This window comes from Hemicordylus capensis, chromosome 2 (genome assembly GCF_027244095.1).
Source record: "Hemicordylus capensis ecotype Gifberg chromosome 2, rHemCap1.1.pri, whole genome shotgun sequence".
Lineage (NCBI taxonomy): Eukaryota > Metazoa > Chordata > Lepidosauria > Squamata > Cordylidae > Hemicordylus > Hemicordylus capensis.
In genome coordinates, this window is record NC_069658.1 from 325316954 (window position 1) to 325336488 (window position 19535).

At 47.0% G+C, this 19535-nt stretch overlaps 1 protein-coding gene across 4 annotated transcripts in view; it reads left to right on the forward strand.

Annotated features, from left to right (window-relative positions):
* CACNA2D2 (calcium voltage-gated channel auxiliary subunit alpha2delta 2) overlaps nucleotides 1–19535 on the forward strand; it is an 885048-nt gene that overhangs the window by 484563 nt on the left and 380950 nt on the right. For all 4 annotated transcript variants that reach the window (XM_053287835.1, XM_053287834.1, XM_053287836.1 and 1 more), the window contains one exon: nucleotides 3843–3902. In XM_053287835.1, the coding sequence (XP_053143810.1) occupies nucleotides 3843–3902 (60 nt within the window). The remainder of the gene's footprint in view (nucleotides 1–3842; nucleotides 3903–19535) is intronic.

Below are 19535 nucleotides of genomic sequence, written 5' to 3' on the forward strand. Positions count from 1 at the left end.
GTCTGTCCTGGGTGGTGTGGTTTCTACTGGCCTGCACTGCACCAGGCAACTGAGTGTGATGATGACCTGTGCCAGGTGCTATAAAGAAAGAGCAGGTAGTGGGGACACGCATGTGTGTCATGGTGTGTGTGTGTGTGTGTGAGTGGGGGGGGATTATGCTTAACTTGCAGTGGTGGTGGGTAGGCCTCCAGCAGGCAGGGGAGCCTCCAAAGGTCTTTAGGACTAGGCTCCAATATTACCTAAGTGCACCTCTGGTTTAAAGGGAGATGTTTTCTGTGTAGTAGTCAGTCTTGGCCTGACAGCACACAGGCCTGTTTGGAGCAGACCCTAAAGATAACAAAAAATCAGAGGGGAGGGTGGGGGACGACCTTGTAAAGTGCTGATTCTCTTATATTTAGCAAGAGGAGAGCAACTATCCCTATCCAACCCTAGCATCCCTCCACTGGTTGTTGCTGGTGTTAACCATTTCTTTTTAGATTGTGAACCCTTTTGGGACAGGGAACCATATTATTCATTATTTATTTATTTTTCTATAGGCCGATTCTCACAATCAGAACAATGTCAGGTAAATGAAAACCTGACTTCTTAACAGTGTGTGCATTCCTGAGGAGTGTGATGTGAGGACCCAGAAGTTCTCCCCAATCTCTAGCCAGCAGCGCACCAACCTGTCATTTACCTGGGCTCAATTACTCAAGTTCATATCTAAGATTAAGATTAACAGTCCCAGATAAATGTCAACTTGGCATGATTTCAACTGGAGATAAGTGTAAACCTCTGGGTTCTTCTCACCACATGCTTCACAGGAGTGTGCATTTCACTGAGATGCCAGATTTTCATTTACTGGACATTGTTTTGATTGAACTTGCCATATGTAAACTGGTTTGAGCACTTCTATTGAGAACTAGTATATAAATATTCACCATCATAGTAGAAGAAAATAGCACACCTACCGGTTTTCACTGACCGGTTGAAAAGGGGGTTGGGAAGAACTGTAATGGTCAAAATTACACGGATAATTCTATTTCCATGAGCTTAACTTGGAATAGCTGATGCCAGCCATGAGTTGTCTTACTCTTTCCTGAACAATGCCAGCAAGCCCAGACCTCCTCCTTTGGAAGGGGCAAAACCACATTGCCTTACATTGCTTTGAGGCAACCCCTCAGTAATGCTTTAGTTTTTACCTGAATGTGAGAACATCATCAGTGCCTGTGACACCCCTGGCAGGAGAGCAAGACATTCTCCCTAGCCTTCTCAGAGAACTTTTGAGCCTCCTGCATTTCCAGGCTCTTGATGGCCAAAGGGGTTGAGATGATCAGGCATTGTAGGAAGATGATGCACTGCTCTTGACAGTACTGAAATCCTGCCTCATGGCTTCCTGCTCAGTAATGAGGCATGCTTCTGCAATCACTTCAACTCCAAACTCGACAAAATCACTTTGGATATTTTTCTTTCACCCCCTTTTAAATCACATACATTTTAAGCAAAGAAGCTGTCTCTTGCATCTGCATTTAACATATTGCTTGATTAGATCTTGTCAGGTTGTCTTTAAATGCTATCTCAGGCTGGGAGGTTCTTGCTGCAGCCTGTAATTAAAGGAAGAGCTTGTTCAGATATCTTACCTGATTCCTCATCCTCTTTACCAGCTTCCCTGGAATGGCTGGTGCATTGCAGGCTGGATGGATGCTGTGCCTGCACACCGGCTCTCCTCAGAGACCGAATTGACAGTGTAAAAATAAACTCTCAGAGTGAAGAGAAAGGTAAATAGGCCTCAGACAAAAATCACCATGCCAATAAATCTTGCAACCACCAAATTAGAATGAGTGATCCTTTGTAAACAAGGTCTTTTCACTAATAACTCATTGGCTTGGTATTTCTATTCTGCTAAGTAATTAGATGTGCTGTGTAATAATTTAATCTGAATTCTGCAAAATCACTTTGAGCCTTTGGTTAGTAGTCATGTCAATCCAGCGCCACAATAGACAGTCTGTGGGTGTGGGGGATGCTTCACTTGGTCACAGAATAAGCTAATGAGCCATAGGCTTTCCCTTTGGCCTGGTGGTCACATAGTAACTGGCAAGAGAGTCAGGTCTTTCCCTCTCCCTACACAGACACACAAACCGGTCAACCAAGTAAGCAGCCTGACAGAACAAGGCCCCTCTTCTCCCCTTCTTAGCCTAAGGTAGTATTGGCTGATGACATTGCCAAGTACCTGTCACAGCAGGCCAGTTTTGAAGAAAATAAGCCTATTCATATGACCGGGCAGGCAGGAGGGGGAAAGACTGTGCCAAAATGGTCTTCCCCCTAGATGATCCTGTCTCATTGGTGGTATGTGCGGATCATGCTTCTACACAATCCTCACTGCTTGTAGCAATGTGGATCTCTGGAGGCCGAGACACTGAGTCATGGCCTCCAGAAATCCCACAATGCACCACGCAATGAGTACAATGCAATGGGCATTCTAGATGCCCAATTCTTTGCATGCTTGGGCTGCATGCAGCCCGAGCACCCACACAACCTTGGTGTCGGGGTTAAGGGCATGCTTGCGCCCTTAACCTTGGCCAAGGGCCAGGGTTAGAAGTCAGGCTAACCACGAGGGCAGGGCCGGAATTTGGATTGATCCTGGTGATGCACACAGGCAGCCTAACCCAGGCTGGGCTGCCCTAGTCTGGGTTTGGCTACTCGTGTGAATAGCCTTAATATGTACCTTAGATTAATGAATGCCAGCTATCTCTTGGTCATTCTGTGCTTCTGGTGCACTTTGCCTTCCTGTCCCAAAGAGGATGCTCACTTCCAGCATGTTATCCTTCTCCCATTAATGAAATGGACATTGACTTCTAGGGGAGTTAGCTCTAGGGTTCCTACTGACTTCTAAGGGAGACATAGAAGACATTTAGAGGCTATAGTCAAGGACACAGTTGAGATGCGAGGCGGGGGGAACCACACCTCTCACCTGACATTGGGGTCATTGCTAAATGGCAACCACCTTATATTATTCTCTGGCAGCTAGTGGGAGCTATTCTATTCTGTGGGACTAATAAAGTGGCAGCAGTTGAGAGCATCACTGAGGTGAGTGCAAATCCTAAACTCTATACCATGCACTGGTAACCCCAGTGTTAGATGCAGGGGGCAGGTTTTGCCTTAACATCAGCATCATCACTGATTGCACCTCACCTACTTTCACTCACTCGTCAATGGAAGACAATGATTCTGTAGCCAGACTACACAAGTTTAGCCCTCCTGCAGAAGTTGGACTACAGCTCCCATCAACTATGGCTATTGGCCAATGTGGCTGAGAATGCTGGTAGATCTACTACTACTACTACTACTACTACTACTGATATTTATATACCGTATAAATGTACGTATGATGTATCTTCAACAAAATTCTCAAAGCTGTTTGCAGAGAAAAATAAGAAATACATAAATAAGATGGCTCCCTGTCCCCAAAGAAACATAAGCAGACACCTGCAACAGCCACAGGAGGGGTGCTGTGCTGGGGCTGGATAGGGCCAGTTGTAGTCCAACAACAGCTAGAGGGCTGAAGTTCTGCATTTTGTGCTTTGATGGGGCTAAGTAAATACAGACCATTAAAACAAATCAAAGCATCAGTTTGCACTTTTAATTAAATAAGATAAGATTTGCATATAGAAGGTGGTCATGGGAACTCATAAACCTTTAATTAATCTCTTCTTATAGTCTTAGTATGGATGCTGAAAATGCGCAACTATTTCATAATCGCAGGAGTGATACAGGTGGTTCCACATGGGATAGAACAGTCTCCACTCCTTATGGAATCCACATTGCCTCGTTATAGACTCATCATTTCCCTTCTTTATTTTCAGAGAGTGGCTGATGCAGCAGAAAACTTCCAAAAAGACCATCGCTGGCAAGACAACATCAAGGTAAGTCTCCAGAGTTGCTTCCACATTAGTTCTTTTTTCCACAATTGAATATGATGCCATCTTGCGCAAAAGCAAACCATTGCTCCATCAAGTCGGGTTGGTTCTAAGCTTTTCTCTTACTACACAAAGCACCAGCACCACCCTGCCCCTTGCACTTTCTGTAATCAAGAAAAAGAGAACAGGAAGAAGAAGAAAAATTGATAAATTATTTTCTGTGTTTGTTTTGTACTATGTAATAGTTGTATACCTTCATATAATGTTTAAATAGAGTTCATTATGAATCAATAAATGCCTTTGACTAGTCAAGTAATTAGTCTCGTAATACACTATTAGTATAAGATTATGAGGATTGAAAGGAAACAGTATTCATCTTCATTTTCTATTTCTCAACTATCCCCTTTTGAGAAACAAACTAGCTCCTGTTAAACCCCATATGCACAAAAACCTTTTCACACTGCACAATTTTTGACACTACCCAAAATGAGCCTAGCTGCACACTAAAATAAACCATGGCATAAATGGTATCATTGTGAACTGCCCATTAAAGAAAGAAAGAAAGAAAGAAAGAAAGAAAGAAAGAAAGAAAGAAAGAAAGAAAGAAAGGTCAGTATTGTCTATGCTGACTGGCAGAGGCTTTGAGTGGGGGCGGGGATGGTTTCAGACCCACCAAGAGGTGTCGGGGATTGAACCTGAAGCTTTCTCATGCAATGCAGGTGCTCTGCCACCAGACACGGAGGGAGGCCAGCGGCGGCCTTGGTTCTGCCGCTGCCGCAGCCCCCCTAGCCCCATCTCCTGCATCTGACATCAAATGCAGGGAGCGTTTAGCCATGCCCCCCGTGTTTGATGTCAGATGGAGGGGGAATGTCTGGGGTGTGAGGCGCGGCCCCTGAGGAGTGGTGGCCCAGGTTCTTTGAACCCGTTCACTCAATGGTGGCTTCATCCCTGTCTACCACTGAGCTACAGCCCTTCCCCAGAGGAACTGCTGTTGTTTGTTCACTCACTTTTTATGGGAAATCCATGATGACATTGTTCAATTGTTACATCGTAGCATTTTCTGTGTTGTCCTACCATGATCTTTCAGATCTGTTTTCTTATGGGTATTTTTGCTATAAAATGCCATTGTGACTACAGCCTCCCCATTGTGGACAGGCAAAGCACTGTTAGGGATTTTAAGGGGAACTGAAATCATCTTGTTGGCAGGTTCAGCCCATTCTATTGCTTCCCTGGTCACCACAACTGGGGAATTAGTGCTAAATTGCCTTTTAATTGTCCCTTATATAGTCAGGTTTTGGCTCCATGGGAAGGAGTATTTAATTAGTAGTTTCCTTTCATTATTTTCTTTTCTAACAGGTTGTAGTATGGAATCAACCCAAATCTCTTTCCTGTGGCTTGCAGCTATGTCATAGCCCAATATTCATTCCCCCCCCCCTCTCTTGAACTTTGGTCTACTGTATCTCCTTCAATTATCTTCTCACATGTGCATGTGTTAAGACACAAATGTCTTAAATGGGTCTTTATGTGCAAATTGAACATGTTCAACTAATATTAGAGCTACTACACACACGTCAGTCTGATAGAAGACTTATGAATGGTGACACTCCAGAAACAACTCTAGAGTTCACAGATCTCTCATGGAAAGATAGGTAAATTATAATCCTCATATTTCCTTTGCACATGTGTCCAAACACACATGTGGCTCTGGCAACATGCCTGCTTCCTTAAAAAGTGCATGATTCACGGATCTCAGTAGATCAGATACATATTTCTAGGGAATTGTATCAAATTTTGCTTATGCACAGTTAGATCCCTCTCTTCTGCTGTCTCCCCCTCTGCTTTTTTGTCTCATGTTTCTCTCCTAGCTAATTTCTATTTCCACTCCCTCTGTCTTTCCCTTTCTTTCCCCTCCTGCCTCTTCATTTCTAGTGCTCAGATTTTTAAAGCAAGCTGTATCTTGACAAGTTCACATAGATGCCCTGCTTCTCAACTGCCCATCCCCCGGTGCCTGCCAGCTATAATGAGAGTGAATGAAGTAATTTTGAGCTCATTTTTAGTATTGCCACTGTCTGCATTTGCAGGTAATAAGACTAGTCAGAAGACAGAAAGTGAAGGTCAAGCTAACAGTTAAAAACTTTGGTTTCAAGTTGCTGTGGAGAGATTCTTGAAGAGTTTACAACCCTACTATCTTAATATCCCAGGGCATTGTATAGTTGGAGGTGGCCCCTGCATCTAGGGATATGCTTATTGCTGGTGTGCATGTGTTTGTGTGTACTATTCATGTTCAGGAAGGCAATTTCCATTTGCATTCATATTGTTATATTATCTGGTGCAACTCATTCCGATGGAGGTTGGTTCAGGAGGAGGGAAAGAGCAATCTAAGATGGTGTCAAGCAAATGTTGCTGTTTTAATGATTGCATTTGACTTTGTAATTATGGCAGTGATGAAACTCAAAAAGAAATGCCTGGAAATGCATTCAGCTTATAACGGCAAGGCAAAAGGAAGGAAAGATTCTTTTCCTTTCAAGGATTACAAATCAATTAACCAAAGAACTTTGAACTGGCCAAGCCACTCACTTTAACTGACTAAGGTGAGGTGAGAGAGAAAAAATACTCTGATGCTAGGTGCTTTCCTTAGTAGTCGGCTATTTTGTCCATTATTGTCCAGATTTCTTGACAATGTTTAGTGGTTCATCTATCCCACGGTCTTATTTCATATGCTGGCCAGTTCTAGATGTTAGTGAGAAATTCTACAGGACACTAGAGAACTCCAGTCCCTCTTTTCCAGGGCATCAGAGTGCCCCAGCTAGGTGTCATATTCACTCACCTTTGCTACTTATAACATGTTGTACTCAAGAGTATGTGGGTTAATCTATTGAAGGGTAGAGGATGGGAAAGACAGGTAGCAGCAGGCTGGACATAGTTTGGGATCACTTCCAACCCTCAAATTCAGCATCCTCCTAATACTGAGGGACATTAACATCAGCAGAATGCCTGACCTGGCTGTCAGTAAATGGATTCTTTGCTGAAAAGTAGGCTTTTCACTTCATTGCCTCTGAACATTTCTCTCCTGATGAGCTTACTTAGAGCAGGCGGAGATGTTTGGAGGGGGCAACAACTGACGGTCACTATAAAATCTTGGCGGGCTTCAAAATTTCTTCCCCACAGCTATTCTCTCTGGCACTGGGCATATTCCACAACCTGCTGTTCTACTTTCTGTAGTGAGAGACTCTTCTTTATGGAGGTAACTTGGTATTCCTTTTACTTCTTTAAAGGATCAAAGGGCAAGCATTCTGAGCACTGCTGAAGTCCATTGTTATAGCTTTACACCTGAGTGCATTCGAAACCCAAGACTCCGACCAGAGCATCATTTGTAAAAAGACAAAAGGGTGAAACACACGCTGAATGGCAATGTGTAATCTGCAGAGGCCTCTTGTGGTGCAATGGAAATTTCTATTTAAAGCAAGAGGGAAAAGAGGGAAAAGATAGTGCCTGCGGTAGCTGGGAAAATCTGGAGGGTGGGGAAAGTGGAAGACAGGAGTGGAGTCCAGAGGACTACAAAGGAAAATGTGGCCAAATTATGCCCCAGGCCAGGACCAGGGGCGTAGCAAGGTTCCCAGTGGCTAGGGGGGAAATCAGAGCTATGGGGCCTCCATTGTGCATGCGAAGAACATGAATGCCCCAGCACTCAAGCCATGCCCCCTGTGTCTGACATCAGACACAAGGGGCAGGGCAACCTACCCCCCTCGACTTCCCCTCTGCTGGCTCACATTCTGTGCAGAGTGGGAGGGTGGACAGCAGCACCAGGAGCAGCACTCGATGGTTCGATGGTGTGGAGCTAGGCCAGGCATGGGGCTGCTGGGGGCCACTGTCCTCCGCCGGGGGCTGCTGTCCTCTGCCGGGGGCAGCAGCAGCAGATCGGGGCCAGGCAGTTTGGCTACGGTGGCCAGGAGTGTTGAAAGCGGTGAGGGGGCAGTCCACTGCCTGGGAGGAGGAAGCACTGGGAGAGGGAGGAGAAAGGAAACCCAGCCTCCATGCACTTCTTCTCATCCCATCACGCTTGGAAAGAGTGTGCGTACCCCAGCTGCAGGGCACCAGCGCCCGGCGAGGAAAGGGAGGCAGTGGTGGGGCACACCCCAAGCCTTGTGGGGCCCCCTGACCCTCTGAGCCAGGGGACATTTGTCCCCCCTTTTCTAATGGACCCTACGCCCATGCCCAGGACATCTGTATGACCATGACTACCTAAGCTATTCACTTTATGTGAATAAGATCTTTCAGTGATGAATAAGAAAAATAAGAAAGAAAGAACACCAGGCAGATGAACCTTTTGATCTCAGATTACCACTTGATCAGCCAATGGTGGATAATGCTGACTGTACCTCTCTGTCTGATCTTTACTCTCCTTCTACCTACAGGTAAACACTTAGAAGCTATTCTCACGATCCCTGGAAAGTGGGCTAAGGAAGCTTAGCCCGCTTTCCAGGGATCGTGGGGATCGCAGGCAAGCCTGGTGCTCCCAAGGCGGCTAGTCCACCTAATTACCTCTCCCCTTAGACAAAGTTAATGAGCGCTCCATTAACCTCATCTTTTTGTTTGTGTGTTGCCGCAGTGTGCAACAACACACAAGTAGACTCCCAGGCTTGGGGGTCTCTCCCGGATACCCTGTGCGCTCACGCGGGGCATCCTGGAACTTCCAAGGGCCACGTGGCCCTCGATCTCCGCAGCCCCCACCGGCTCTCTGACAGAGCTGACAGTCGTGTGAGTGGCCGCTCCGGCTGCCCAGGGCTGCCGTTTGATCGTCTGCGGGGAGAGCAAGCTAAGCCCGCTCTCCCCACAATACCCCCTCTGGCACTTCACACCGATTGTGTGAAGCACCTCACTGTCTTTTCTCCACCTTTTTCTGCCATCTGTCTGTTTCCTGCTGCTAGTGTTTGCTAATTTATGTTATGCCTTATTTTAAATCTTCTGTTTATTTTGCTGTTTTTGTTTTTTTTTTGGTATTATATTTTTATAATGAATCATCTTGAATATATATGTCTATATTTCTATCAAAAGGTGACCAATAAATAAATAAATAAATAAATAAATAAATAAATAAATAAATAAATAAAAAGATATTTTGTGTTTATGCACATCAAATTCATTTGATCAAAGTGATGTTGAAAATATGTATAGAGTGGATCTGTGTAGAATTTGGCATGCATTGAAGCATTTGTATGTTTGGTTGGCCATATACTATACACCACATATTACATGTTGAACCAGGTGTTGGAGGTGCTAATGGGCTGGATGTGTGCTAGCAGACTGAGAGGTCATTCACACAATTAAAAACTGTGTTCTACCCATTTTGGGGAGCTGTGTGTGCTTGCAATTTTCGATTGTGTGGAATCAAGGTAAGAGGAAAACCTGGGTAGAAGTGATTGTGTGGAAGTAAGGGAGGAGCTGCCCAGGTTTTCCTCCTAGCTTGCTTCCACACAACCAAAAATTGGGAGCACACACAGTTCCCAAACCTGGGTAGAACACAGTTTTTGATATTGTGATTGACCTCTGAGACTTAATCCAGACAAGACCGAGGTATTGTTGATCAGAAGAAGAGCCAACCATGGTCAGGGGATTTAACCTGTCCTAGGTGGGGTTCCTCTGAAGAAGCAGGTTCCACACTTCCTCTGAAGAAGCAGGTTCACAGCTTGGGGAGACCAACTTGATTGAAATTGCATCCCCATTGCCTTTTCTCCTACAGTTTGATATACCCTGGTGGCACAGTGGTAAAACTGCCGCCTTGTAATCAGAAGGTTACAAGTTCGATCCTGACCAGGGGCTCAAGGTTGACTCAGCCTTCCATCCTTCCGAGGTCGGTAAAATGAGTACCCAGAATGTTGGGGGCAATATGCTAAATCATTGTAAACCGCTTAGAGAGCTTCCAGCTATAGAACGGTATATAAATGTAAGTGCTATTGCTATTGCTATACCTTCTTTAGAGACAGCTTTTAAAAATAAAGCCATGATTCCCAGTGAACAATACTTGAAATGTATGCTTCCACCCACTCATTCAGAATAGTGACATGATGCCTGTGAAAAACAGGTGTAGAATTAAGTTTCCCATTAAGGTATAATTCTGTTGATGATTACTGTTGTAGCCCTGAAGTAGGATATTCTATATGATTGTTTAAAACACAGTAAGCTTAATCTGTTTAATTCTGGTTATCCTTCTTGTTTCTGTGTCAACATTCCATGGGAACCTTGCTTCCATGTCACATTGCCAGGGCATTCCAGAGCCTTAATTGCACATGTCTAGTGCTAGGTAGGGTAAAATCCCCATGCTCAAAACGAGACCCATTTATAAGCAGCAGACTGTGAAGGGAATAGCCTTCTTCAGTGCATCGATGCTGTTGAGCTGGGCTAAAGCTCAGACAGCCATGCCGAGGGACAGGTCAAGGTGGAACATGCAGATCACAGTGCTATGGGGTTGATCTGTCTCTCTAGGAATAACGTTTGATGCTCACTTCAGGTCTGCTGACTAGAGTCAGCCACTGCCTGCCAGCCCTGCTCTTTGGAAACTCAGAAAAGCATAGTGGCTGCCCTCTGGCTGCCTGTGCTTGTGCTCCAGTAACGTTAATAATATCTTGATGGGAACTGAGCTACTCCTGTGGGAATCAGAGCTCAGAGCTTGCCATTTGGAGTTGTCAGTGAGATGACCTTGCTGCCTAGAGATGTTGCCTGTCTTCCAAGGAGAAAGCAGACATCTGTGGGTATGTCTCTTATAGACTGAAACAGCAAAATCCATGTGCTTGTGGGTTTTGGTTTAAGGAAATGTGAGCTAGAGAGATGATAGTCTAACCTAAGTGGAAGGGATTGTTCTTGATTCTTGCTAAAGGCAACCAAGCTCAAGGCCATCTTTGCTCCTAATATATCCTTGTTAGTCAGTTGCCAGGGTATCCACACTGCTGCTGTGTTCACAACACCAGCTGCATTTTCATAGGCCTAGAGAGCTATGAACATCAGAATTTAAACTGGGGCAACTATCCTTTGTGGTCTGACATCAGCTCTCCCATTGATCACTTTTTAAGAGTGAAGGTGGTCGTTTTTATCCTAACAGTTGCCACACCATACTACAGATAGCAAATGTTTACTCTGCTACTAGCTTGGAGACATTCTCATATGAAGACAGATTTAAAAGCCAGGGTTTACTAAGCTTTCGAGAAATAGAACACAGACAAAAATATATGGAGGTATTAATGGTATTGTGAAGATAGATCAGAAGCTATTATTCATCCTGTCTCACAGTACAAGGAGACAATGAGGCTCTCCACATGAGCAGTGTGGAGAGCTGTAAGGGGGTTAGCAGGAAGAGCAGGCTTGACCCACTCTCCCCACAGATGAGCAGGGAGCTTGCCCTGGGTGGCCAGATTGGCCGCCCACACGATGGGTGGGGTGGCGGGGATCAGAGGCGTTCCAGCCCCCAGAAGTACCAGAATGCCCCGTGCAAATGTGCATGGGAGCCCCCCGATGCCAGGAGGCTTGTTGTAGCTACCCAGTCAGGGGTCTCCTCATGAGTCACTGTGGCGCGGAGGCACGCTGCAGTGACACATGGAGGCTATTCTGACAATCAAGCAAAATTGGGCTAGGAGAGCCTAGCCCGATTTCGCCTGACTGTGTGAGCCACCGGGCTTGCATGTGAGCCCAGTGGCTTCCATGCGGTTAATCCGCCTAACTACCCCTCCCCTTAAACTGGGTTTGCGGAGCGAGTGCTCCACAAACCTGGTTTTCAAAATTGTGAGTAGCTGCGGTGTGGCTCCGCGGCATGGCTACTCGTGAGTAGACCCCCAGCCAGGAGGCTTAAAAGCAGGGGTCTCCCCAGTATGCCCTGCGCGCTCGCACAGGGCATACTGGAGATTCCAGGGGTCGCGCGGCACCCGATCCTCCCAGCCCCCACTGGCTCTGTCACAGAGCCGGAAGTCGTGTGGGCAGGTGCTGCAGCTGCCCAGAGCAGACTGTTTGCTGGTCTGCGAGGAGAAAGGGCTTAGCCCACTCTCCTCGCAAACCCCCTAGAGGCTCTTCTCACCGATCGTGAGAGGAGCCTCATGATCTAATAAACTGGGTTAGCTGAGGTGCATTTAGGGAAGCTTGTTGCTGGGAGCCATGTAGTTCCCATTGCAGCACATGACCAGGCAAAAACGGGCTAGCCTCCCTTAGCCCAGTTTTGCCTGGTCGTGAGAATAACCTCAATGATTTAGTGAAAAGTAACACATTCCAAACTGATGAGGCTATTATCATGGTCATACAAAATCGGACTAAGGGAGCCTAGCCCGATTTTGTATGCCCATGAGAACCACTGAGCTCGCAGCCAAGCCCGGTCTCACGAAAGCGGGTCACTCACTAAAACAACCATCCCCTAAGCCCAGGTTAGCAGAGCATGTGCTCCGCTAACCCGGGCCTCTTGGTTGTGAGTTGCCGCGGTGTGGCTCCACACTGTGGCAACTCACAAGTAGACCCCCAACCAGGAGGCTGACAAGCAGCCTCCCGGCTCGGGGGGCTCTCCAGCATGCCCTGCGCACTCGCACAGGGCATGCTGCAGCTTCCAGGGGCCATGCAGCCCCCGATCCTCCCAGCCCCCACCGGCTCTGTAACAGAGCCAGCAATTGTGTGGGCGGCTGGTTTGGCTGCCCGGAACAGACTGACTGCTCATCTGTGGGGAGAACAGGCTTAGCCCGCTCTCCCCGCTAACCCTCCCCAGGCTCTTCTCACCAATCGTGATTACAGCCTCTCTGTGTACTGTTGCATGGTAGTCAGAGCAGTTTGGTTGTCTAGCTGTCAAAACTTCCTTTAGACCATATCCATAGATTTCGAGAGTCTTCAGTCACTGATAGTTTTGCAGTATTTAGTAACTGAATAGAACTGAGTTTCTTGAATGAGATCACATCAACCATGATAGTTCCAATATACCAGTTAGGCTTTACAGATGTACCTTCTCTCTGCCTGTTCTCAAGCGCAGGCAAAATCAGGCTAAGGAAGCCCAGCCCGGTTTTGACTGCACGTGAGCCCACTGGGAGCCCACCTCCAGAGCCCGCATCCAAAAAAAAAGGTTAAAAGAGCAAGTACTCCCTTAGCCCCATTTTTTCTGCTCCTCTGTCAGCCCCAGCTGCTTGCAGCCGGGGCTGGGAAACCATGGGGCTCCTGGCTGGCATCGGGGGAATCTCCACAATGCACCCTGCACTCTCAGTGTTCAAGGGAACCGTGTTTGGGGGAGCAGGCCGACATCTCCCAGCCCCCAGCCCTCTGTGCTGCTGAGTGCAGCCAGGAATCATCTGGGCAGGAAATCTTCTCACCCAGCAAAGACAGAGGGATCGTCTGCGGGGAGGTAAGCAGCCTTCCTCCCTGTTCTCCCTCGAGTCCTTTCTCACTGATCATGAGAAAGAGCTCTGTATCTTCTGTATGCCATCCTGCTCTTGCCTGATGCTTTGATTGTATTCAGTGACCCAGTGTTCCATGTCACTTAGTTACTAATTTGCATTTCAACTGAGTATTATGCTATAGATTTTGGTTTTACAACTGATTAAGAAAAGCCAGCAGTAGAAGGATGGCACTGATCCAGCAGGAATCCTAAGGGAATCCTAAGGGAATCCCTAAGAAGGGAACTTGGAGATCTTCTAGTCCAACCCTCTGTTCAGAGCAGGAAACTGCTACAGCAGGAAGTTACCAGCCTTCTAGTGATACCACAAACAGCCTTCTAGTGATACCACAAACAGTTACCAGCCTTCTAGTGATACCACAAACAGCCTTCTAGTGATACCACAAACCCAGTTGTGAATATTTGTGGGGGAAGTGTGTACAGGTGGCCCTCGTTATCCGCAGACTCTGTATCTGTGGTTTCATGTATCCACAGACTCCAATCCACGATTGGGCCTTAGAGACCCAGTTTCATTATCTGTGGGTAGAAAAATGGGTGAAATTCATCTATCCATGGATTTGAGTGGCCAGAAATGACATGGAAATGACTTCCAATGTCATTTCGGGTTCCATTTTCCAGCAAAGAGCCATTTTGTGGCTTTTAGAAAACTGGCAAATATTCAACCATTTAGGAGGTTTTGAGGGCATTGCTGGAGACCTGGAGAATAAGGTACTGTCCTTTTCTTTTCCTTTCTTATTTCTGCCCCCCTTGCTTTTTTGATCCTTTGCAGGGAGGTAGAAACTTAACCCCTCAGTTCCCACAGACTCAAGGTTTTGTTATTCATGGTTTCTGTATTTGCACCTATAGGCAAGCGTAGAACCCCCACGAATAACAAGGGCCACCTGTATAGAACTTATAGGGCTCATTCGCACAACTCTAAACAGGTCAGAGGAGTGCCCAGCCAGGGTAGGAGAGCTGTGCATGCTCCTTATCAGCAGTCATTTGAATCCAAAGATCAAGGCAGAAGGAGGAGAGAGTGCTTGTGTGGGAGTCAGGACATCTCAGGGTGGAATTACCATGCAACTATTTAGTGCCTGGTGGCTGCTTAAAAATAGAGAGGGGCCCGGACCGGTCCGGAGGCCATTGAAGAAGCCTCCGGACCGGTCCGGACCAGTTCGGAACTGGGCAGTCCGGAACTGGGTGGGGGGGTACCTTTAAGAGCGGCGGGAGGGTTTACTTACCCCTCCTGCCACTCTCTCGCTTGCCGCCGTAATTTTTTGATTAATTGGGGCAGCAGGACACCAGCTGCCCCCCCCCCCCGCAACCTGATTAGGGGCCAAATTGGCCCAAACTACTACCGCAACCACTGCCACCAACCACCCACCCAACCGCTCAACACAAGGCCCGATATCGGGCCAAGGTAGCCACGGGGGGGACCTGATTAGGGGCCAAATTGGCCCAAACTACAGCTGCCACTGCCCAGCCGCCCGCCCTCCCAGCCGCCCAAGTCCTCACCCCAAGTCCTCACCCCAAGAAGGCCCGCGTCAGTCGGGCCGATCAGGGCCCCACAATCCAAGAAGGAGAGGAGCTCGCAAACAGAGCTCCTCTCTCTGCAAAGTTTCGGCCCGAACTGGGGCTTTGGGCGCAAAGGACGCCTGGGAGTTCCGAAGAGCCGATGGGGGCTGGGAAGATTGGGGGCCTCATGGCCCCTGGAAGCTCCAGCATGCCCTGCACGAATGCACAGGGCATGCTGGAGAGAACCCCAAGCCAGGAGGCTGCTTTTCAGCCTCCTAGTCAAGGGTCTACTCATGAGTGGCCGCAGCACGGAGCCACATGGCAACACACAAGGACAAAACCCAGGTTAGCAGAACACTCGCTCCGCTAACCTAGGCTAAGGGCAGGGGCAATTAAGCAGGTTACCCACTTGTAAGCCACCGGGCTCGCCTGCGAGCCCAGTGGTTTACACGACCAGTAAAAATCGGGCTAGGCTCTCCTGATTGGTCGTGAGAATAGCCCCATTGTGTCCTGGCTCTAACAGCATGGTGTGATGGTCATTTCTATTATTTGGGACTGCATGATGAGCCAAGCATTTCCCACTGGGGGTGGAGGGTGCATGGTGATGCTCAGCTTACTACCTGGTCAGAAGCTACAAGTGACTAGTTCCCTTGTCAAAGATGCTGGGCCATTTTAGAAACATGATTAAATCTTGATTCCACACAACATCCTTGAGCCTTGGGAGTGCACATCCTCTTCCCTGCCTGCGCAAGCCTCCAAACAATTCTACTTTTGGCAAGAGGCCTTTCAGGGTTTTTTATGACTCTTTAACTAGGACGGATTGCTTCAAGGTGTGAAACTTCAATCTTAACTGTTAATCTTAAATTGTTAATCTTGACAGACTGATACTAGAAATACGGTATAAAATTGTTAGCAGTTAACATGATGAACAGTTGCGGCAGGCAGCCTGCTCAGGAAGAGAAGGGAGAGAGATCCCTTTCTCACCCCCTCCCCCTGCCCCCCAGCCAGAGGCGTATCTAGGGAAAATAGCGTCTAGGGCAAGCACTGAAATTGCGCCCCCTGTCCAAACTTCTGACACCCATCTTTCAGATAAATTTGCCATAATATCAGCTGAAAAATACAAGTCAAGCTCGTTAATCTTTTAATATTTCAAGAACTATTTAGCAGTGGACGTAGCCAGACCAAAAAATGCTGGAAAACTGCAAATTTCAGTATTCTGGGGCTCATGAAATACCCAAACACTATGTGGAGGTGTACTTGGAAAACTAAACAGAAGTGCCTGTCTAATTCTCTACTGTGCATTGTAGCATCACTATTATATAAGTTTTAAAAATCAATGGAGAATTTGACTTTTCCCAGATACTCTGAAAATAATTAAAGGATATGCAGAGTAAACTGTGTCACTGCTTGGAATATATTCTAGTCTTTCAGAAAGACAGTTAAATGAGTGAAAGAGAGCAAGAAACTCCCAGGGGGCCTTAAGACTAAGGATTTCACACTGATTCAAAGACAAACTCACCATTAATAGCCATATTATTAAGAAATCACATTTAACTCACTTATCACAAGAAGCAAAGTAAGAGCAAATGAATACAATCCTAGCTCATAAGTTTCAGCTCAGTATTCACAAGCCCTGATTCTCTGTACATAGTGCCAATCTGAATATGTGTACAGTGACTTATATTATATTAATTAAAAATATATATCTGTAGCCCTTTTGGGGGGCTTCCTAAAGGCCATAGAGGGAGGTCTTCAAAGGTTCCCCCTCTCCCTGCTGGCCTCTAGGGCCTTGCAGGGACCATTTGAGCATGTGCAGTGGCCATTTTAAAAATATATATATTTTTAAATGGCCGCTGAAAACAAAATGGCTGCTGCACATGCTCAAATGGCCTCTGTGGGTGGGCTCTTCTTGCTGGAATAGGGGCTACACCAGCATGGAATTGGGGTGAGTGCAGCATGGTGGCAACGGGGGGCCACAAAGGTTGAGGAGAGCACCCTTGGGGGTAGGGGAGGTGGTAAGCACAGTGGCTCCTGGGCAACTGCCACCCAGCCTGCATTGCATGCCTTCACGCAATGGAGCTTACACCACTGGTGTTTCCATTGAAATATGTCTAACCATGAGTCATATTATCAATTCAAGAGTCACTTAATGAATTTCCTAGCATTATGTAGAACAGACTAGATGACCATAAGGGGTCTCTGTGAATCTGCAAATCTTCTGCCTCTAGCAGTATGTCTGATTACTCTGGAGCTAGCTCATGCACCTGAGAGATAAGTGTTTTTAAATGGTTTTGAAGCCCCACTCAGTTTCTGCTCTTTGACTGTGAGCAACAGAGTCTAATCAAAATGTCTCAGGCTACTACTGCTGGGGTGGGCACAGATTTCCTGTGGGAGTGAAGTAAACAAAGCAGCCTCAGCAGGGTGGCACCATGCTGGCTGTTGTTATCTGCTACTGGCAGGTACGGAACCCCCCTCCTGGACTGGTGACAGCAAGAAGCGTTGACCTCAATGAACAATGGAAAGGTCTCTGTCTGACTTTCTTTTCTTTCCCCCCCAAGCCATAGATGTTTCCTTGCCTCTTGTTTGTGACTCATGGGGCATTGTGCCACCATGCAAACATTAGCAGATCATATTTCATCTTTGTTATCTCAGACACTCAGGAACCCTAGTATAAAAAAAGAGCTTTAAGTCTCTGCTCCCACTCTCCATCATCTCTGATGTGTATGCTTAACTCAGCCTTCTTGCATCAGTTCCAATCTGTTTGTTCCCCTGTCGAAAATATTATTTTTCAAGTCTTCCTCCTTCATGTTTCCTTAAAATTATTGGGAATTTAGGAAATTGTCCAGAGGGCTGTCTTAGGTGGTGATGTGCTTTCAAAGACCTGACTTTGACCATTAGAAAAAATGGACCATGAGAATCAGCATGACTTGGGAGACTGGGTGCAAGCAGGAAGCCTTACAGGTGATCAAAAAGCTGTTTGGAATGACAAGAGGGGCTAGTCCCCTGCAGTGCCTCCAATGGGAGGAGAGCTGGTGTCCTGGTAGCAAGCATGAATTGTCTCCTTTGCTAAGTAGGGTCCACCCTGGTTTGCCTTGAATCAGGCTTGCTGGCATAGCCTGAGAATGCTTGTGTTTTGCTGGTGCATGGCCATGGCGGCCACTCACAGATGAGGGGGCATCATGTTGTCCTCTCCTCAGACAGCAAAATAAGTTGGGCCACCTCAACAAAGAAGGAGCAGAGGATCTCAACAGGAGAGATCCTCTGGCATTTCTTTACCTCCCCACCCCCACCCCCACCCCACTACACACACCTCATCCTGCCATTCTAAGTTCTTAAAAGAAGACTTGATGGTTTCAAAATCATCTGACTGCAGTTGCTGCCACGGCAGCTGCTCTCTGCTGCTAGTACACCTCGTGGTCCCTTTCCTCTGTTGAGTGTGTCCTAGGAGCTGCCTCTCCTGGTTAGCAGAAGATGGTACTGGTTCTGCAGACTTGCAGGCAAGCTGCAGGGAAATTAAATATCCTCTGGTACCGGAAGGCAGCCTTTGGATGATAGCTCCAAAATCTGTCTCCTGCCTGTGCCCCCTGAGTCATTTGTAGGGCAGATTCATTTCAAAACATTCCACAATTATTTTAGGCTGTGCAGACAAATAAGCAGGTATTTCATCACGATCTTCACCAACCACACACCCTGGCAATTGGCTGCTTTGAGTTATTATAGCAATTTATATCCAGCTAAAGTCTCTAAACTTCACAGTGGCTTACAACATGTCAGGAACCCCAAGTCTGGCATGGAGGAGTCTTGGGATGAAGGGGTCATGACCCCTGAGCTGGACACCAGGGGCTCTCAAGGTGAAGTGGTTGTGACCCCTGAGCCTGACTCTGACTGAGAAGACTCACAGGACGAGGCAAGCTTTGAGGGGCCTACCCCCACCGATGGAAATGCCAGCACCTGCTGACCCCCTCCGAGCCAGAGGATGAACCTGAAGCACCCCAATCCATGCAGCTGTGCCGCAGCAAGTACTCACGAAATAGCCCGTTTAAAACATTCCTGGTTCAGGTGGGGCTTCTGTGCGGCCTCTGTTTTCCTCCATCATTTGCTGAAGCAAGTTCATTGTGGGTGTGTTCTATCTTACTTCCTCTCCTGCTCCCTGTTCTTGGTTTCTCTGACTTCTGACCCTTTGCTTGTTGTTTTTGGACGTCAACCCTGACTGCTCCTAATGCACTGATCTTTGGCTTCTGACCCTTTGCCTGCGTTGACTCTGACTTGCCTGCCCCTACTGGACTGACCTCTGGCTCCTGACTTTCTGCTTGTTTGACTTTGCCTTGTCTGCTCCCACAGTGTGCTTCCTTCCACACCTGAACCACCCAGGTGTGACACAACAAAAGTGAAATACAATTCAACAACAAAGTGTGGGCGGGGGTGGGTGGGTAATAATAAAATACTTGCACATCAGCACCAGAAACCCATCTGTATAATTACAAATCATGACTAAACATCACTAAAGTCCCACGCACAAGCAGCATTTTGCAATGTTTTATAATATTAAGCTTGGCTTCAGATAGGAGGAGATCACCTGGTAGGAAATTGGGGCCACTACTGAGAAGTTTCTGCTACATACTTCCATAGATTTTACAGAGCACAACTGTGGAATGATGGATAGGAGATAGAAGGGAGACAGGTATTCCCTTCTATAACTCTTCTTCCCGTCCCATCTATAAGGCTGCTAGGTCTCC